The sequence below is a fragment of the Rutilus rutilus genome (genome assembly GCF_951802725.1).
Source record: "Rutilus rutilus genome assembly, chromosome: 2".
Taxonomy (NCBI): Eukaryota; Metazoa; Chordata; class Actinopteri; order Cypriniformes; family Leuciscidae; genus Rutilus; species Rutilus rutilus.
In genome coordinates, this window is record NC_140210.1 from 36,715,534 (window position 1) to 36,734,913 (window position 19,380).

Below are 19,380 nucleotides of genomic sequence, written 5' to 3' on the forward strand. Positions count from 1 at the left end.
TTAAGCAACAAAAGGACATTCCAAGACATTTTGAAACTCATTGCTTGTCTCTAGAAGGGATTTCAACAATGTGACATGCTGTGCTTCGCTTTACCAGGAAACCAAATCTGCAATCAAAAGTAAGAGAAATTAAATTAAATAGCTTTGCTATCCCCATACATTTTATAGCTCTGTTATCTTGAACTACAGTATCATTGCCCATCAACATTTCCCATCAACTGATTTATTGCTGTATTCGCTTACTCCCCCCCAAAAAAGATGGCCAGTAGAGGTCGCTAAAAAAAAAAAAAAAAAAAAGGCAAATTCCTACAAATTTTGCAACACTGAATCATTTCACATTATGCATAATTATAAAAGTATCAAGCATGTGGGTGTGAAGATGACTCGTGAGTATTACATAATATAAGTGCAAACTTACTTTTTTGAAAAACGGTTTCCTTTTCCATTTAAGATGTCTGAGAACTTACTGAAGAGTAAATCAGTGTAAGTCCCTGTCCTCCCCTGTTTCCTGTGGATTACTGAAGACTAACATCAACATGCATAACAGTTCTTAATGGGTTCCTTCAGCTAAGCACTTGTATGTTTTGACTTGTCACATAAATGTTTTTACGTAAGCTTCATTTCACTGTCATTCGCTAAGCAGTGCCATAAAAGTCTAAAAAGAAGAGCACTGCTGTGAATGGCCGGGCAAAGAGTTAACGGAACAATACATTAGCTTAATTTAAAGAACATAGCATGATGCTAAATGTTTTCCAGAGATGAGTTGCATTATTAATATTATATTTTATACATTTTTGAGAACCCCCACCCCCCCCAGCTCCTTTATCTTTGCTTACCTCATTATTGAAGCAGGCAGACCAGCTGGTGCCATTTCTTTGTGCAGCATGTCATTTCATAAGAATTATATAAAGAAAATGTGATCACGACTATACGATTTAATTTCCATCATTATTTGTTCTCATACATATTTTAGCAATGACTCTGATGTTCTACAGGTCACTGGTTCAAATCTGTGACAGGACAGGATGTGTCATATGCCTTGGGAGTGTTTCTTTTGACAGGCACTCTATGTACAGGGTACGTGTACTACTGTAACTTCTCTCTCAAATGCCAAAAAACCTTCTGTTCTTGGTTGTTCCTTGTGTTTATTATCATACTGTCATATTTTGTCAAACATACCAGAACTTTTTCTGCAAAGGACATAATGTGAATTTGAAAGTGTTCTTAACCATTTTAGAATTCAACTGTAACAGCTTGTACCACAGAATGCTCACAATTCTGCCATTATTCAAAAGGTAAAGTACTGTTTGTAACCAAAAGACAGTGCAAAATAATGATGTATAATTTGCTGCAGAGCACCTAATCTGCGAAAAAATGATAAATGCAGGCCAGACATCTAATTTATTCACAGAGTAAACATAAAGAAGTGGAAGAAAACATTTTACAGGAAGTTCAACACCAAATCACAATGTTTGCATGCACTTTATCGCTTACTGTGCTGTTAGTCTTGGCTGGGTTATTCCCATTTAACTGGGATTCATGTTATGTTATTTATATTATTATTTGGAACCCATTATGTTAATCTTTTAAATCTATGAAAGACTTAGCCTACTACAAAGAATACCTTTGGTCACCCATACGACAAACATATATTTTCAGTAGAGCTGCACAATTAATTGTTCACTAGTTCACACTTACAAATAAGTTAGATAGAATAAATGCGTATTTGGCGTGCTGTCCGAGGAGAGGGCTCCGGGCTCGGTATTCGGCCCGAACCCAGAGTACTCCCCCCGTATTCCTGGCTGTAAAGATTAAGCCAAGAGTGAGGAGTCGGGGTGGTGGAGGGATGCTGAAAAACTGTCAAGGAATATTAGGTGAGTTGACAGTGTGGATATATATATACTTCTAGTCATGCTGATTAGGGTAGACATAATTGTTTGATGACGAGTAGATTGGATTGCTTATTTGAACGTGCTCCTCCCGAACTTTGTTTATAAAACATCATTTAAAAGATCGAGATCGAGATTCAAACACCCACGCGACCTCGTTCCTAAATGACAACGATTCGCCCGAGTCGATTAAATCTTTGAAAAAATCACACCGGAACATTCAAATTTGAGTTGGTGCTGCCGCTCATAGATATCATATAAACGCTAGATGTCTTATGGCGCAGTCACTTCCGGCATCATCGTTCGGCCATCTTGTGACAGTGCTCTGTGCATTAAGGTGAATGATCAGCACGCACACAAATCCTCTTATCTCGCTGAAATCTTGACGGATTTACAAACGGTTTGGTTTCTTACAAACGTTATTAACGTGGCTATAATTCCGAATGCTTGAAAATGTATGTTATAATTTTTCATATGTATGCAGTGTATGTATGCAGTGTCATAACTACATCTCTGACGTTTATAACAAACCAAACCGTTTGAAAATCGGTAGAAAAATTAGCAAGTTATGGTTATTTAAAAGTACATGCACCATTGAAGTAGTGAGCGAGTACACTGTCGCAAGATGGCCGCCACGTGCGGACGTCGATCTCCATTGGCCAGCAGTGCGCACGAGACATCTAGCCTTTATATATGATATCTATGCTGCCGCTGACCCAGAGAGTTATCATGTGTAGGTAGGCCTATATCATATTCTATGAAACAATTTAAAAGTCTTTTCAAACACACAGTATTGTTATTTCTGTTACAAATATTCTTATTATCCCAGAAGTACTGGCAAAAAAGTTTAGAGTTCAGATAACACTGATACAGAAGTGATTTTGAAAGTAACTTGGCGCTTCAAATAACGATTATATCGATTACATCTTTACGGCAGGTGGCGACAACCGACAAGTGACTGTTAAAATGTATTTGTCACTGAATTGTTCATTCAAGAGATGTTTTCAAAAACGCTGATTCATCCAGTTATAAAAGTATTTATGAGTGAGTCACTATATTGAGTTAAAAAAAAAAAAAATTATAGCCTAATTGAGATTAATTAAACATTTTAAATAGACTGCAGCAATTAACATTTTGTCAGAACCTCTCAGAATTACGTCATTTTGTTTAGTTGTTTGTTTAGAATCGTGGGAGAATTGTGATATTTTGTGATTTATCCAGAATCATGCAGCTCTAATTTTCAAATATATATTTGTAATATATACAAAAAAGTGTCAGGTACTTACATTTCCTCATATAGTATTAACAATTTCTTAAGATATTTTTAATCTAAATGCATTAACATTGTCCAAAATTGCATTTATACACATGTATTTTAAGAAATCATCCTGGATGTTCTTGCCACTATTTTATAATATATTTTGGCATTTAAAAAAAAAAATATATATATATATATATAGCTGTATGGGGTGGACAGGAACAAGTTTGGGTCATTTTCTTAAAACAAATGAACTGCCGCTACAGTCTACTGGTTGTCTGTGCGCTCACTGGCATCTCTTTTCGAGTGAGAGAGGTCCATTCCTTGAGCTGTGCCGTACAGACATATTCTGCAGCCCATGATCATGAGGAAAGCCCTACGGAAGGAGCGGTTGAAGAAACCATAGAGAAAAGGATTTAGGGAGGAGTTGACGTACCCCAACCACAGGAACACATCCCAAATCACACCAGCAGTCCCGTACTCAATGAATGGGTCAACGATATTAACGGTAAAAAAGGGAAGCCAGAAGAGAAGGAAAACACCCATTATGATGCCCAGAGTCTTGGCTGCTTTTCTTTCCCTCCTTATAGAGTTGCGATGTTTTTGTTTCTTACTCGAGTCCTTGCCCACACCTGCCGCCATCTGCGATTCCATCGCGCTTATTTGCATGGCTTGCCGCTTAGCCGCCTTGTAGATCTTCCAGTAGGCCACCAACATGGTCACCATAGGCAGGTAAAACGCAACAAGGGATGCCATGACGGCATAAACGCGGTTTACTAAGAAGATGCATACGTTCTCGGGCAAAGGAACGTCCACGCCAAGCTTGTGCAGCCCGAGGAGGATTGGTCCGAAGGAGATGAGGAAAGGAACGGCCCAGCAAACCACGATCAGCAGACCGACACGTTTAAGGGACATCTTAAACGAATACACCAAGGGGTTGCAGACGGCGTAATAGCGGTCAAAAGCAATGCAGCTCAAATGGAAGATAGAGGCCGTGCAGAGCATTACATCCAAGCTGGAGTGAAGATGGCAGAAGGTTGGACCGAAATACCAACATCCCTCCACTGTTCTGACCATACTGTACGGCATAACCACAAGGCCCACCAGGAAGTCAGCGACAGCCAGAGACATGACGAAATAGTTAGTAGGGCACTGCAGCTGTTTGAAGTAAGCAATGGCGAGCACCACCAGGAAGTTTCCGACAACGGTGCAGACGATACCAGCGATGATGAAGACGTAGAGGGCGGCTCGTGAACCAGAGCTCCTCAACGTGGCACAGGCCTCGAAATCGGCATCGAGTGAAACGTTGCTCCATTCCGAGGAGTTTTCCATGCTGTTCAACCTGGTGATAAACGAGACACATGCGTTCAAGATGTATTCCCATGATCATTGATAAATGCTTTGTTTGATCTCACAACACGCTGTGTTTTAGAAGACCAACAAGAATGCTTGTTTGAGATATTGTCCAGTTACTGATATATGCGAACAAAAATGGCTGTGTCATTTCCCCACACAATAATAATTAGTCTATTTCACCATTAATATTTTTGCTAAGTGACAACTGCCCCTGAAGCTCATGTAAGGCTGGGAAAAGCAGAACAGACTGGGAAACCCAAGCCAAATCTGCAATACAAACAATATTTCGGATCTTTTAGTTCTGGGTATCTGCCAAGAATCATATAAAGCCCCTCAACTCGACCTTGTCTCAGGAACTGTATCCCTGCAGTGCGCCCCATCTTGACCTTTGGGACTTAACAGGCAAACCTAAAATGTCATCAGCATTGTTACAGTTTAACTTAGTCCCTATTGGGATGTGAGCAAAAACACGAGTTTGAAAGCATGCAGTCTGACTGTCTGACACATATCTTTCATTATTTGAAACAATTCAAGGGGATGGTGTAATGTGTTACATAATTAATGGAATTCTAAAAAATAACATATTTGAGATTGAATGAAGAAACCTTCCATTGCACATTCTTCATGTAAAATGTACGTCGCGTTTAACTGAAACCACCAATGAATTGTCTCGCATCCAGTCAAGCGGAAGAGAGTGTCAGTTCCTAATGAGTGACAGGCATGTTTCTCAGCCCATGACAGAACCTGAAAACAACATCTGGGGATGTTTGACGGAGAAAAAAAAAATGGTTTTAGCTCAGTAACAATCAAATTTTAATTACCACCAATGGGACCATGTGACAGGGAGAGAGGTAATGCTTAACATTTTGCTCTTACTTACCAAATCCATTAAAAAAAGTAATTTTATTTAAAAGAAATGTTTCCTTTGTGGATATCAGCAATTGGTACTATTGCTTATTATAATTGTATTATTTTATTTTAGTATTTTTTTCGCTGTCTGCATTAGCACAGATGGAAAAGATCACCCAAAAATAAAAAATACTGTCTTTATTTATTCACCCGCATTTCTCTCCATATACAGTAACAGTTCAAGGTGACCACATCTGTCCAGCTCCAAAAAGGGCAAAAACACCATAAAATTATCAACAACAAAAAAATGTGTCTATACAGCTAATGTGCTATATAGATCTTTTAAACTCAAAACACTGTTAGAATCAGTGGTGTTTTGACTTTTCACTAAATATAGCGCACAAGTCGTATAAGTCGTCCTTGTGGTGCTGCTTGACAAATGTCACTATGTGCTTTTATGAAAATCTGCAAAAGATCACAATATAATATAACAGCGTATACGGGTTTGAAACGACATTAAACTGACATAAATTTTCATTTATCCGTGGGCTATTGTTTTAATAATCTTTTAATGAATAATAAAATGTAGCATGCTGTAGATGTGTCCCTATAACAAAATGTTTTATAGAGACTGACTGAGTATGAAGATTGGCTCAAAAATAGAGGAATGCCAAATGGCTTTCTGTGCATACTGTATTGCACATTATAGTGCAATTCACACTGAATGCGAAATGATAATGATAGATTTATATCTGTTCCCATGTCTTATTAGCAATTTTGCAAAATGACAGATCAGCGAGGTTAGGACTGCAGACACTGTTCACTTAAATGTATTAACAGACATGTTCATAGATGCACTCTATCCCTCTGACACAGCAGGGGAACGTACAGAGACACTCTTGCAGTAAGAACCCATGAACATCAAGACAATGTTCTGAGAATACAGTTTAAAGATAAAGGGACATAGGGAGAAACAGATGCAGGTGTCTGCGTGTGTGGTCGTTCCTCATTTCAGACACAACCTATTAAACTCAACCCCAAGCTCCACATTAAGATGTAAACACTGACTAATTCTAAGTGCATAATAAAGTCATGGGGCCATTGTTGATCCAGTTCATAAAGACATCCAGACCATAACAGAGCGCTCAGCTGTTATATAGCAAAACCTCTCCTCCGGTTATCATGTGAGACAATCCACAAGCACATTTCATTTGTTTATATTCTTGAACTTAACTTACTGGAGTTATTACAAATGACTTGCCATTCATCCCTTTAATCTTTATATTTAAACTAAAGCCACTGGAAATCCAATGTGATTGTGCTATCAGTCGCTTTGTTTGTTATTCTTGAACAAAACCAATCTCTGGCGCGTTCCAAGCTAAACAATTGACCCATATCAAACCGCTGCATTCTGCCAGCTCACTTAAAATATGTTGTTGTTTTACTTTCAAGGAATTGGAGGGAGAGACTGGACCGGGCAGTAATGGCCATTTGAGTCAGACATATTTATTATCTACAAAAAGCGGGCTGCAAAAAACTCACCTTCCCACACTAACAAGGAGACGAACAGACCTGTCAGTCATAAAGGGAATCACTTAGAGAACATTCAGGGTTCATGATTATGTAAACTATAAAAAATTAAGAATAACAAAAGTTGATCTAGACATAGCAGATTTTAATACCTAAAGACGCAAAATATAGGCATTTGAAAGACATAATTCTAATATGATTTATTATTATTATTATTATTATTATTAATAACATGCTTAAATATGCCATAAGTCTTTGGAGAGAGCGACAGTACATTATTATCATCATTATTAATAAATACTATTTTAGTAGTAGTACTGACATGCTTAAATATGTCATACAAATACTGGAATCATGGGAGATCTATAGTAATAATAATAATTTATCAAAATAGTAGTATAAAATAATAGTATAAAAATACTCACCTAAATGGGAGTGTTTCTTCTATCTTTACAATGCCATGTTTATCTGACTCTTCTCGTTTCCTCCATTTCTCCTGGATGAATAGACGAGTGGCAGCTCCATCGGTAAAGTAAGGATGCTAAAGTGTCTGTGTGTGCGTGTTATTTTGAATATGCCACATTAGTAAGCACTAAAACGGTCCTCTTGATCAGAATGTAGGCGGGGCGTGTGTGTGTGTGTGGGGGGGGGGTGCCTGTGTGTTAGGTATTATTAAGAGTTGGGCATTGTTATGCAAATAATCCTCACATCCGACAGATTTCCTGCACTGTTCGCTGTTTCTCAGTGTGGCTAATGCAGACATCAAAGTCACAAGGTAATAAACAGAGAGGTTACATGTTTTCCAAATTGTGCTTGATGTTTGAATCAGATGAAATAATTGCTTTTGCTAAGCTGAAGGCAGAAGGATACAAACTGCTGTGTTGAGAATCTGTATTTCACGGATAAGATCAGTAAACACACTGCACTGCGCTCTGGTCTCAGAATGAGTTTAGCTCCAGGCCCATACAGAATCTGTGCCCACACGACTCCACAGAAATCTTGGCAGATTATTGGCTGGATCTATAAGTTATTCGATAATAATGAATACACACGTTTGGATAACTTGTGTGGGGCTTAGATAAAAAAATATCCAGGTGCTGTAAGAAAAAATAAATACAAATTTAAGTATCATTAAAAGGTTAGAAATTCTTTAAAAATAAACATTGTATGCAGTTTGGCATTATTTTAGCTATGTTTCTTAATAATAACAATAATAATAATAATTGATTGGTTAGTTTCGAATGTTAATCATTAATAATTTAAAATATTTAAAACTATTAATTGTAATTATTATTTGAAAAACTTCTGCCAATAAATCTATATAGGCTACAAATCAAAAATGCAGTAATAATATGTTGAATTGTATTTTTTATATTAGTACTTTTTAATTACAGGTAACACTATTCAACATTTTAGAGTAATTAATAAATTATTTATTATGGTTTTTTTAACCCTTCTAAACTACTCGTTTGGGATGTACACTCAGGATGTTGGGATCTCTAGAGACTATAGACAATAAAATGTGATTTTGTAACAAAATAATATATATATATTAAAACAAATGTAATATCACTCACTTTATTTATGTTTTTACTCTACATTTGTGCAGTGGTGGGGGATTAAAGCTATTTTTTTAAATGTATATAAATAAATCAATAAATATATATATTTTTTCATAGACATCAATGGGAGACTATAAAAATTGCTTTTTGTTGCATAATTTGTCAAAATAAATTCAGTTACCATGCAGAAAACACAAAACATGAAGGGGCGATACCACAACACATCCCTGATGGAGTAAACGCTGCACAGATGTAGAGTAAAAACATTACAGTTTTTCTCGATTGCTTAAACACATTTCTTGAAACTATGCCTCATATTCTCAAAACAGTAAACACAAATCCATAACGTCTCACCCAATTCCCCAAACATCCTATTTTCAGGTCAAAATGAAGCTCTTCACTCAAAACCATTCACTCTTGCTGAAAAACCAAACTTTGCCCTCACACTGGACACACAAGCCCTCATAATCACACACACTACAACATAGTCTAACACACTGGTGCAATAAATTCAAAACAACATTTCCAAAACTGGTAAGTTATGTTACTTGTGGTTCCCCGCCTCACAAACCTTTTCACATGATGAACACCAAAGACACAACCAATGGATACACTGGCACATTTTTATTCATTCATGTACTACACAGTACAACACACACACACACACACACACACAAAATTATTTATTTTTTTTACTCTCTCCTCTAATTTTTTTTTACAGTATTTACTTACTTACAGTAAGATGTGTGTGACCATCATATGACAGTAAAAGAGCACACACAAAACCTTATTCTATGTGGAATTGTATTGGAATGGTAAAGAGTGTTAGTAGGTGACAGGAGGGTCTCGATCCACTCAAGGAGACAATATGATGAACACGTCTAAGAATGTTCCACGTATGGTTGAAATACTATCATTTGCCTAGAAAGATAACATTCTGGGAGTCAAGACTATAAAGGATGAAGGATGGCCAACCTTCACTGTTACACTCTGCAGCCACTCTGTGTGACTGTACGACTGCTGGCCTTTTCTTGCAAGAAAATAAACCTCATCAAAGACTATTGGAAATGTTTGTCTTTTATTCAGTGATAGAATTCTGTTTGCCACCACACTCCTCCCTGAAGGTTCTCGAGGCGACAGTAAAGCGACTCAAATTTGGCCTTACTCGTAGCCCAGCCTCCCTCATAGTCATACCATTGACAAAGACATGGGCAACTAGAGTGGCTTGAATTTCATCTGAGACTGCTTGTCTTCTTGTCCTTCGTCGTCGTCCTCCTCCTCCTCCTTATCCCTCCTCGATCTCTTCCTTCATGTCTTTCTGGATCCATTGTTCCAAAACTCAATAAACTGATTTGGGCCCCTTTATCTATCTATTGAAGGATCTGATTGATGTGTGTTAAATTTTGACTCTTAGTGTTTCCACCTGGGTAATTGTGTGCTAACTGAGCTGAAGCTGTGCTGACTTGAGTGAACAATATTGAGTTCTAGTGCTTTATACATGACAACATGGTGTAGGCAATGAGAAATGAAGGGATTTGTGTGTAGAGTTTTGCAGTGACAGTTCAACAAATTTGACTCATGTGTCAAAACAGGGAATAGTGTTTATAGTTTAGTGAAATGGGTGTGCTTTTTGATAAATGGCATTATGGTTTTGAAATTTTAGTTCAAAAGCCTGGTTATAGTGTTTAAGCAATCGAGAAAAACTGTAATAAATTGAGTGATATTACATTTGTTTAAAAAAAAAAAATTTACATTATGATGTTACCAAATCACATTTTATGGGAGATTTCGGGAGACCCCGAACATCCTGACTTTTAACTTTTTTTTCTTCTTCTTCTTGCTTACATTCAACCAGATATCATTCCAATCTTTTTTTTTTTTTTTTTTTTTTTTAGAACTAGCAAGTCTCATGCCATTTAGTTAAAGGGAACTTTTTTTTTTTTTTTTTTAAAGACCCCGGATAGAAAATACTAATTTTCAACAATGTATGACACCAACATAAATACAAAAAAAATTTACATGTATTTTGTATCTAGATTTAAAATTTCTCCTTTGTCACATGGAGAGATGGACGGACGGACAGACAGACAGATAGATAGATAGATATAGACAGACAGACAGACAGACAGATTGATTGATTGATAGATAGATAGATAGATAGATAGATAGTCAGATAGATAGATAGATAGATAGATAGATAGATAGATAGATAGATAGATAGATAGATAGATAGATAGATAGATAGATAGATAGATAGATAGATAGATAGATAGATAGATAGATAGATAGATAGATAGATAGATAGATAGATAGATAGATAGAATTGTGGTGGCTCTTAGCATATTGAAACTGATATAAATGGATGAAATATTCCTTTGGATCTACTGTGAGCAGGTGCTCATGGCAGCTACTCTCTACAACAGTGTCACAGGACAGCAGATCAAATTTGTAGTAGATGGGATGAGCGCCAATGTTCCTTTTTTTTAATGCATTATCCATTAAAATGTCACAAAGGAAAAACAGTCCATAAAACCCTTTTTCTGCAACCAAAATGCCAGGCATTTAAAACAAAACACTTTCAAACATTGAGTGTTTAAATATAAAAGATAACTCAAAATTCATCCCATTATATATAAAAATAAATAAATAAATTGCATTAGAGGCCAGAACGCCAAGCAAAGAACACTTTAGAATAATGTTCTGTCTTTAAAAGGTAACTATGCAGGAAGTAATGCAGGACAAATGAGTATTATTACATTAACACTTCAGCTACTACAGTACTATTAACTGATATGGAAACAAGATTAAATAACCAGTAAGTATGTCAAATTTAGGACTGAGATAGTTACTTATTAGGTAATCAATAATTACTGAATTATTCATTTATTACCACAAAATTAATGTGGCTGAGATGTGAGCAATTTTTGCTCTCAACGTGGTCATAAAATGCATCACTAATTATTCAAGTGTTATATTTACTCCTTAAGAAAGATGTTTTTCACTATAAAATAATGGCCCACATCACTAGTAATTCCTGCAGAGTGACTATAGGCAACACTTAGTGATTAGTGATGCATTTTATGGCTATATTCAGAGTAAAAAAAGATGATTGATCACATCTCATACACACAGTAATGTTGTGATTAGTAATTAGTTGGTTATAGTATTTGATAATTATTAATGAGGCTAATCTCATTCTGTAATTATTGATTACCTAATAAGGATCTACCTTATTCCTAGATTTGATATTAATTACTGATTAGCTAGCTTGTTTCCATATTAGTTAGTAGCTGAAGTGTTAATGTAGTACTACTCATTTGTCCTGCATTACTTCCTGCAGTTACCTATTACAGTTTTTCTCGATTGCTTAAACACATTTCTTGAAACTATGCCTCGTATTCTCAAAACTGTAAACACAAATCCATAACGTCTCACCCAGTTCCCCAAACATCCTATTTTCAGGTCAAAATGAAGCTCTACACTCAAAACCATTCACTCTTGCTGAAAAACCAAACTTTGCCCTCAGACAGGACACACAAGCCCTCAAAATCACACACACTACAACATAGTCTAACACACTGGTGCAATAAATTCAAAACAACATTTCCAAAACTGGTAAGTTATGTTGCTTGTGGTCTTTCTGGATCCATTGTTCCAAAACTCAATAAACTGATTTGGGCCCTTTTATCTATCTATTGAAGGATCTGATTGATGTGTGATCAATTTTGACTCTTAGTGTTTCCACCTGGGTAATTGTGTGCTAACTGAGCTGAAGCTGTGCTGACTTGAGTGAACAATATTGAATGCTAGTGCTTTCTAAATGATAACATGGTCTAGGCAATGAGAAATGAAGGGATTTGTGTGTAGAGTTTTGCAGTGACAGTTCAACAAATCTGACTCATGTGTCAAAACAGGGAATAGTGTTTATAGTTTAGTGAAATGGGTGTGCTTTTTGATAAATGGCATTATGGTTTTGAAATTTTAGTTCAAAAGCCTGGTTATAGTGTTTAAAGGAGTCATAATGTAGAAATTTCACTTTTCCACGAGAATCAATGTATGTTATGATTGCATAATGATTATACACTGGCCGGGAAGCCGATATTTAAAAGTGAAGCGTTTGTTTACCTCGGGGTTTGTAAAATAGGCCAGAAAAAACGAGATTTTGATTTCTTCCCCTTCTTGACGTCAAGACGGGGGAGGATATACCAAATATGGACACCGCAAACCTATGCCGCGGGAAGCCCGCCCCTCTCCCCCTCAGATTCAGTTTAGTTGACTCGAGAAAGATGGAGAAATCGAGTGCACACCTGAGATGCTCTGTGGGTGACTGCCACAAACAACATGCAAATGTGTTTTATCTACCAAAAACGGACGAAACTATCAGGGAACAGTGGATGAAATTCATTTTTAATGACGCTGTCCCAACAACTCTTTCAAGTGGCGTATCGTTAGGTGTGTGTGCTAAACATTTTACACCGGAATCTTTTACAAATTTGGGGCAGTATCAGGCGAACTTGGCCTCGAAGCTCCGTTTGGGAAAAGGTGCCATCCCAACCATCAGGGACTTGCCAGAAATTGAAAAGGTAAGACTGTGTTTTTATTGCTCTACTGGTTAACAATTTACCTTCGAGGTAAACACGGGGAATGGACTCTACGAATGCTAGCCACATCCAGTGTTGTGCCTGAACGCGTTCATTGAACGATAGTTCATGAACTCGTTCATATTTTGGGCGAACGTGAACTGAACGTACCGCATTACTGCCAGATGAACGTTACTGTAAACTCGTTCATTCTGGTGTCTGTGAACGCCACGCTCTCTCAGTTTAACTTCGTTCAGTATGATGCCAGATTTCTATAAAGCCTTCCAGGCGAAAACCCACCTAAAACCCACCGTAAACCGCCCTTAATATGTAGCGGAAAAAACACCCAATCTGGCAACACCAGCCACCCGTGTTCGACCTCTTCGATCTCGTTCATCAAAATGAACAAATCTTTTTTCGAGTCATTTCGTTCATTTAAGGGGCTTTAAATGTTACTATTAACTGGCAAATTCCCCGAACACATCCACCTACGCAATCTTGATCATATTCTGAATTAAGAAATCATTATAATGCAGTCAAAAATCGTTTACAGGGAACATAAATAATTACTTAACCTCGAGTCTTTCATGAACGACTCATCACTTACGTTACAAATCAAAACAAAAAGCAGCAAGGAGGCGTCGTATGATCATTTAAACGAGTTTTATGATAAGGTCGGTGAAGATGGGAAAAAATCTGACGCATATGAAGGTTAAAACTGATAAAATAATTGTCTGTGGGGGCTGTGGTAATCATTTTGAAAAATAATATCTCGCAACAACATGGAAAAAAAGAACTATGAACTAGTTCATTTTTGGAACTGTGAACTTAGTTCAAAATTTTGAGTATATGAACTATGAACTGAACTAGTTCATTTTAAAATTTGTGAACTGAACTTTGAACTAGTTCATGTAGAAAGTGAACTTTCCCAACACTGGCCACATCTTTCGACTTTGTTTTACACTAGCAGCTACAGTAGTGACGGTACAGGAGTCCATGCTCAGTGGCTAAAACTGTTTAAATGCAAGTATGAAAACAATATACCACTAAACATTATTAGCCAAACTCATGCAAAACATGCAGTTTGAAAATAGCTTTCAGTTAGCTGCGGTGTCAACCCCCCTCCTTCCTGCAACCAATCAACGCGCCCCTCATTTGCATTATTATAATGACCGTCCACGACAGCCAAAACATCGCATCAGATCTCGCGAGACAATAATGCCTTTAGAAATAAGGGTCTGAGGGGCTCTGTGTTGATTTTTTTTCCACTTTTCTTTTTTAGAAGTGCCTAAAATACTATAATAGAGCATTTGGGTATCCAAGGTAACACAGCATTATGACTCCTTTAAGCAATCGAGAAAAACTGTAATGACGGACCATTATACTAAAGTGTTACCGAACACAGTTCAAGATGGTTCTGTGACCTGAATTTTGAATGGTTATTTATGTTAAAATATTTGTTAAATGTCTGTTTTATTACAATATAAGACGACTCATAACATTTTTGCAAAAATAGAACAGACATACTAGCAGGTTACAGAAATCAGACTTTATACAATCTGACTCCACTGTAGCATGACGTCCACATACGTGGACAGTTAGTTTTTGGTACATATGTTACCGGCAAAGTGTGTAATCCGGCATTCTATAGAATGCCTAGGTAATGTATAGAATTAGGTAATGTATTTTTGCCAAAAACCATCAGGCATTCTATACAATACCTATTTATTTGTATTCATATATTTCACTGTGAATCACAAATGAATCATTGGTAAATTAGTCACAATTTCGGCGCAGGCTTTGCAAACAGACTTTTACGATATGGACTCGACAGTAATGCCACAACATGTAAGTAATGGTGTTAATCATAATGCCTGATCTGCGACCAGTCATTTCTGATATGTTATGATTCATGTAAAGTCAGATGTTTTTTTTTTGTCTAAAACAAATCAGTGACTAAACGGTCAACTTCACATTGTGTCTCTTAGTAGGGTGAAAATAATCTGTTATTTAAACTGATTAAATGATATATAGAAAGCGATCAAAGAACTCTCCCTTTACAACCGCTGGAGCTGTCAATCAAACAGCGCAAGTTTATCAGTGACTGAGTTCTGGACTGAGTTCTATAATCAACGAATCTCTTATTTACATTGTGTTTGCACTGTTAGTTATGATGAAAGCATTCGTGAGCGTGCAGAAATCATGTTGCAATGACGAGATCACTGCATTCATGCGCTCAACAGACATGTCTGTCATCGGCTACATGTTCAACACTGCAACCTTTCATGCCATGATCTCAATATAATGCTATAGATCAAAAAGCAATACTATAATCAAAAATTTTCACAATTAGTTAATCTTGACAGCTGTAATAGTAAAAATGTGCTAAAAGTTTTCAAGAGGATTCCACATGTACTTAGCTATTTCATATGCAAATATGTCAGCCAATCACAGCAGTGAGCGTTTACACTGAAGTCTCACAGCAGACACGCCCCTTCAAACAGAGCGTTAAAATCAGAGGCTAAAATCAGGGTAGGAAAAATTCTTTTTATTTCTAAATTATGACCATTTTTTATTTACAAATCATACTAACATTATAAGTGCACCCCGAGAAACATTATAAAACAATGCAGTTTATGACCCCTTTAATATGTTATAAACATTAACATAATGATTTTTATCTGTCAACTTGTAACCCTGCTAATCATCTTCCCCAGCCCACCTACACATGTAATTCCTTTAGCACTCGGGTCTCTCTCACCACGAACAGAATATGTGAAGCAAGACGTACACATGAGGTGCTATGCGTGTCCCTCTCCCCTCCAGGACCCCCTGCTGTGTTACATCTGACAGGCGAAACTGCCCTCCAGATACCTGGAGCGCCTGTCTGAGCTCAAGTCCTTCAAGTGTGTAGGATGAGCTTTAATTAAACATGTGGGGTTTTCAATTGCTCCCAGATAAAAGGCAGACTCACTCCTTGGCCAGCGGTGTCTCCAGCCCAGTCATTCATATGTAATGTGAGTGTTTGTCAGGAGAGGCACAGAGCATCTGCGCTATTGAATAAGCAGATTGAGACCAACAGGCAGGATGTGTTGCACTGAGCCCTGCATAATGAGAATTTTGTTAATTATGAATATGATCAAGGATCGTGTATGACTATAAATAAGCAGAATTCATTGAAGGTAACCACAGCCTGTAATACATTGTTGTACATGTTGATCTCTCTCTCTCTCTCTCTCTCTCTCTCTCTCTCTGTCTATCTGTCTGTATGTCTATCTATCTATCTATCTATCTATCTATCTATCTATCTATCTATCTATCTATCTATCCGTCCATCCATCCATCCATCCATCCATCCATCCATCTGTCTGTCTGTCGCAAAATAAATGTTTATCTAATACCGTAGATATCTTAAAAGACACATTGTATTCCATTTTATATTTTGATAAATAATTGTATCACCACCTATAATGTGACTAAAGTTTCATGGTTAAAGTATATTGTAATATAATGCATTATTAGAAATGTTACAGTTCTTAAAATGGGTTGTTTAGCATGTACATAATAGGGTACAATATGACAAAAGGCCCACCTTACAGAAAACTAAATATGGTTCAAAACTATATATAACTTTTTATTAAGTATTAATGGAACAACTTAATTTGTGTAAAAATAAATGGTTAAAAGCTGTCTTGATAAAATCTTTTTTTCTTTTTTCTTTTTTAACACAGCTATTTACTGTAATCAGGGAAAGATTTATTTAATAAAAAATATTTTTTTGCCATTTTTAAAACCTCTTTTTACCATATGTGACCCTGGATCACAAAACCAGTCACAAGTTGCATGGGTATATTTGTAGCAATAGCCAACAATACATTGTGTGGGTCAGAATTATCGATTTTTCTTTTATGCCAAAAATCATTAGGATATTAAGTAAAGATCATGTTCCATGAAGATATTTTCCTACCGTAAATATATAAAACATTTATTTTTGTGAGTGAATGCAGCACAATCGTGAATATAAATGGAATACTTTAAAGGCGCTTTTCTCAATGTTTTGATACTTTTGCACCCTCAGATTCCAGATTTTCAAATAGTTGTATCTTGGCCAAATATTATCCTATCCTAACTAACAATACATCAATGGAAAGCTTATTTATCCAACTTTCATGTGATGCATAGATCTCAATTAAAAATAAAATGACCCATGTGACTGGTTTTGTGGTCCAGGGTCACATATGTGTTATTCTGCTTTTATAGATGTATCTTGTTGGAGCAACAATGCAAGCTTGATAGACACTAAACGCAAAGAAAATGCATATCTGTTTTCTTTTTTCAATAACAATAACATTGACAGTCTTTGCCTTTTACTGGCTGAAGAAAGCAGGATATCCTTCAATCTGCTCCAGGATGTTTGGGTTAAAACTCTCCTGTTCAGTTGCATCTACATAGCAAGAACAATGATCTGCATCAGGTATTTAAAGCTACTCACAGCAGCACCTTATCAGGGTCATCACAAAAGAAAACAAACTCATGATTGTTGAGTGCTCAGCAGGGAGACATTGACAGTCCCCGGTGATTGATGAGACTTTAGCGGTGCCGGTCACAGGTCAGCGAGGAAAGCACAGGCCAGTCTCATACAATATGAACTAACCCCGCCTATTATTCCTCATCCAGCCAATGACTGTCCACAGCACGCCAGTGCCAACCAGGCAAAAGTCCAAAGCAAACATACTGCACGAACCGTTTCTACTGTAAACATGACCTGTATGTTTCTTATAACAACACTGACCACCGACACGACAGGGTGATCGTGAAGAGGAAGTTACCCCATCAGCACTTTCAGTTCGTAAAACAAATCACGGGTCGTGGCTCATTGCAAGAAAGCACCTCTCCGAGGACACTGATCCAGCTTCCGTGACAAGAATCTTAACCAGAGGGAAACTGCTAAAGTGGTCTTGGATGAGTGCCGTTGACACTTAAGGGATATATTATATACTATATTGCAGGAAGCAGGCAGCAACCTGAGCTAGAAATGAATTACAAGACAAACATGATTATCTTTGAATTCTGCAGCTCATATTGTACCTTTAAGTGATATAAATAAAGTATTCATGAGGAATTTGAATTTTTATTAAGCGTTCATGAATGATTAGAGTGAAAATACAAGATTTTGGATTCTTTTCCAAACAGTATTTGTGTATTTTAAAATCATTCCAATGTCCAAAAGCTATGCAGTGTGTCACTGGGGCAATACCATAATACTATATATTACTTTTTATAAAATATTAATGGAACAGCGTAATGTGTCAAACGAAAAGATATTAAAATTTGTAACATAAACAGCTATTTAATCAGGCAATGAATGCAGCTTATGCAACCTCCAAAGAAAGTGTTACATAAAATGCATTTAGTATTCTGAATTACTGTATATCTGTTTTTTACATTAACAATAACACCAACAGTCTTTGCCGTTTTAAGTGATATAGATAAAGTATTCATGAGGGATTTGAATTGAATTAAGTATTCATGAGATATTAGAGTCAAAAGACTTGATTTTGGAATCTCTTCTGAACTGAAATACAGAGTTCTGGCATGAAACTCTAGATGGTGCAGGCTAATAGGTCCTTATACTCACCTTTTCATAATCACATCATTATCTATAGGGCGCAGCTGATTGGTTCCTGCCATATCAGTAGCCAATGAGCTCGCTGCTCAACCTTCATATACTATAGCATTTGCCTAGCAGTGCAGCGCACTGCAGAAGCCATCCACCTTCCCCAGCACCACCTGTATAGATCTGCTATGGGTAATTCACGTACGCCACAGCAGAGCAAGTTAGCCACCAATTCGCCAAAATGTATAACAGTTACGAACTGCCATGCGACTGTGTTGGAGAAAATAAGCTGGCTAAGTTACAACATCTTAGTCTTTTGTCAAAGCCTGAAATATCATAAAAACCCTTGTTCCTGTTTTACTTCAATCAGTTTCAATCCCGAATTTATCTTTTCAACATCACATATCTTGAAATCTTAAAACTTTGAACAAAATTTCTAAATGCAGTTTAAAGATTTAAAGCCTTCATCTCATGAGATGTGTGTGTTGGAATCAAAGATAATCTGCAGAACCAAATTCTGGCGAAGACAGATAAGTTTCCTTTGAACTCTAAAAGAGCAGACAACACAATGATAATACCTAAATCATTTCATTTTTATTTCCCCCATAACAAGACACACAGCAATTCTACACAGCAATGACTTGTTTGAAAATAGTGTGTCTGTGGAGCGTGTGATAAATGTTACCGGAGAGCAAGAAAGGAGTAATGCCGATGTGGACAGTCCCTTTCAACAATGGTA

At 36.8% G+C, this 19,380-nt stretch overlaps 1 protein-coding gene across 1 annotated transcript; it reads right to left on the reverse strand.

Moving 5' to 3' along the window:
- Positions 1–3,414: 3,414 nt before the first annotated feature.
- On the reverse strand, positions 3,415–4,479 carry LOC311286501 (5-hydroxytryptamine receptor 4; the record flags this gene model as incomplete). The annotated part of the gene is made up of 1 exon (XM_084402718.1): positions 3,415–4,479. The coding sequence occupies one exon, from the start codon at positions 4,477–4,479 to the stop codon at positions 3,415–3,417; it is 1,065 nt and encodes a 354-aa protein (XP_084258844.1).
- Between the last annotated feature and the right edge of the window lie 14,901 nt (positions 4,480–19,380).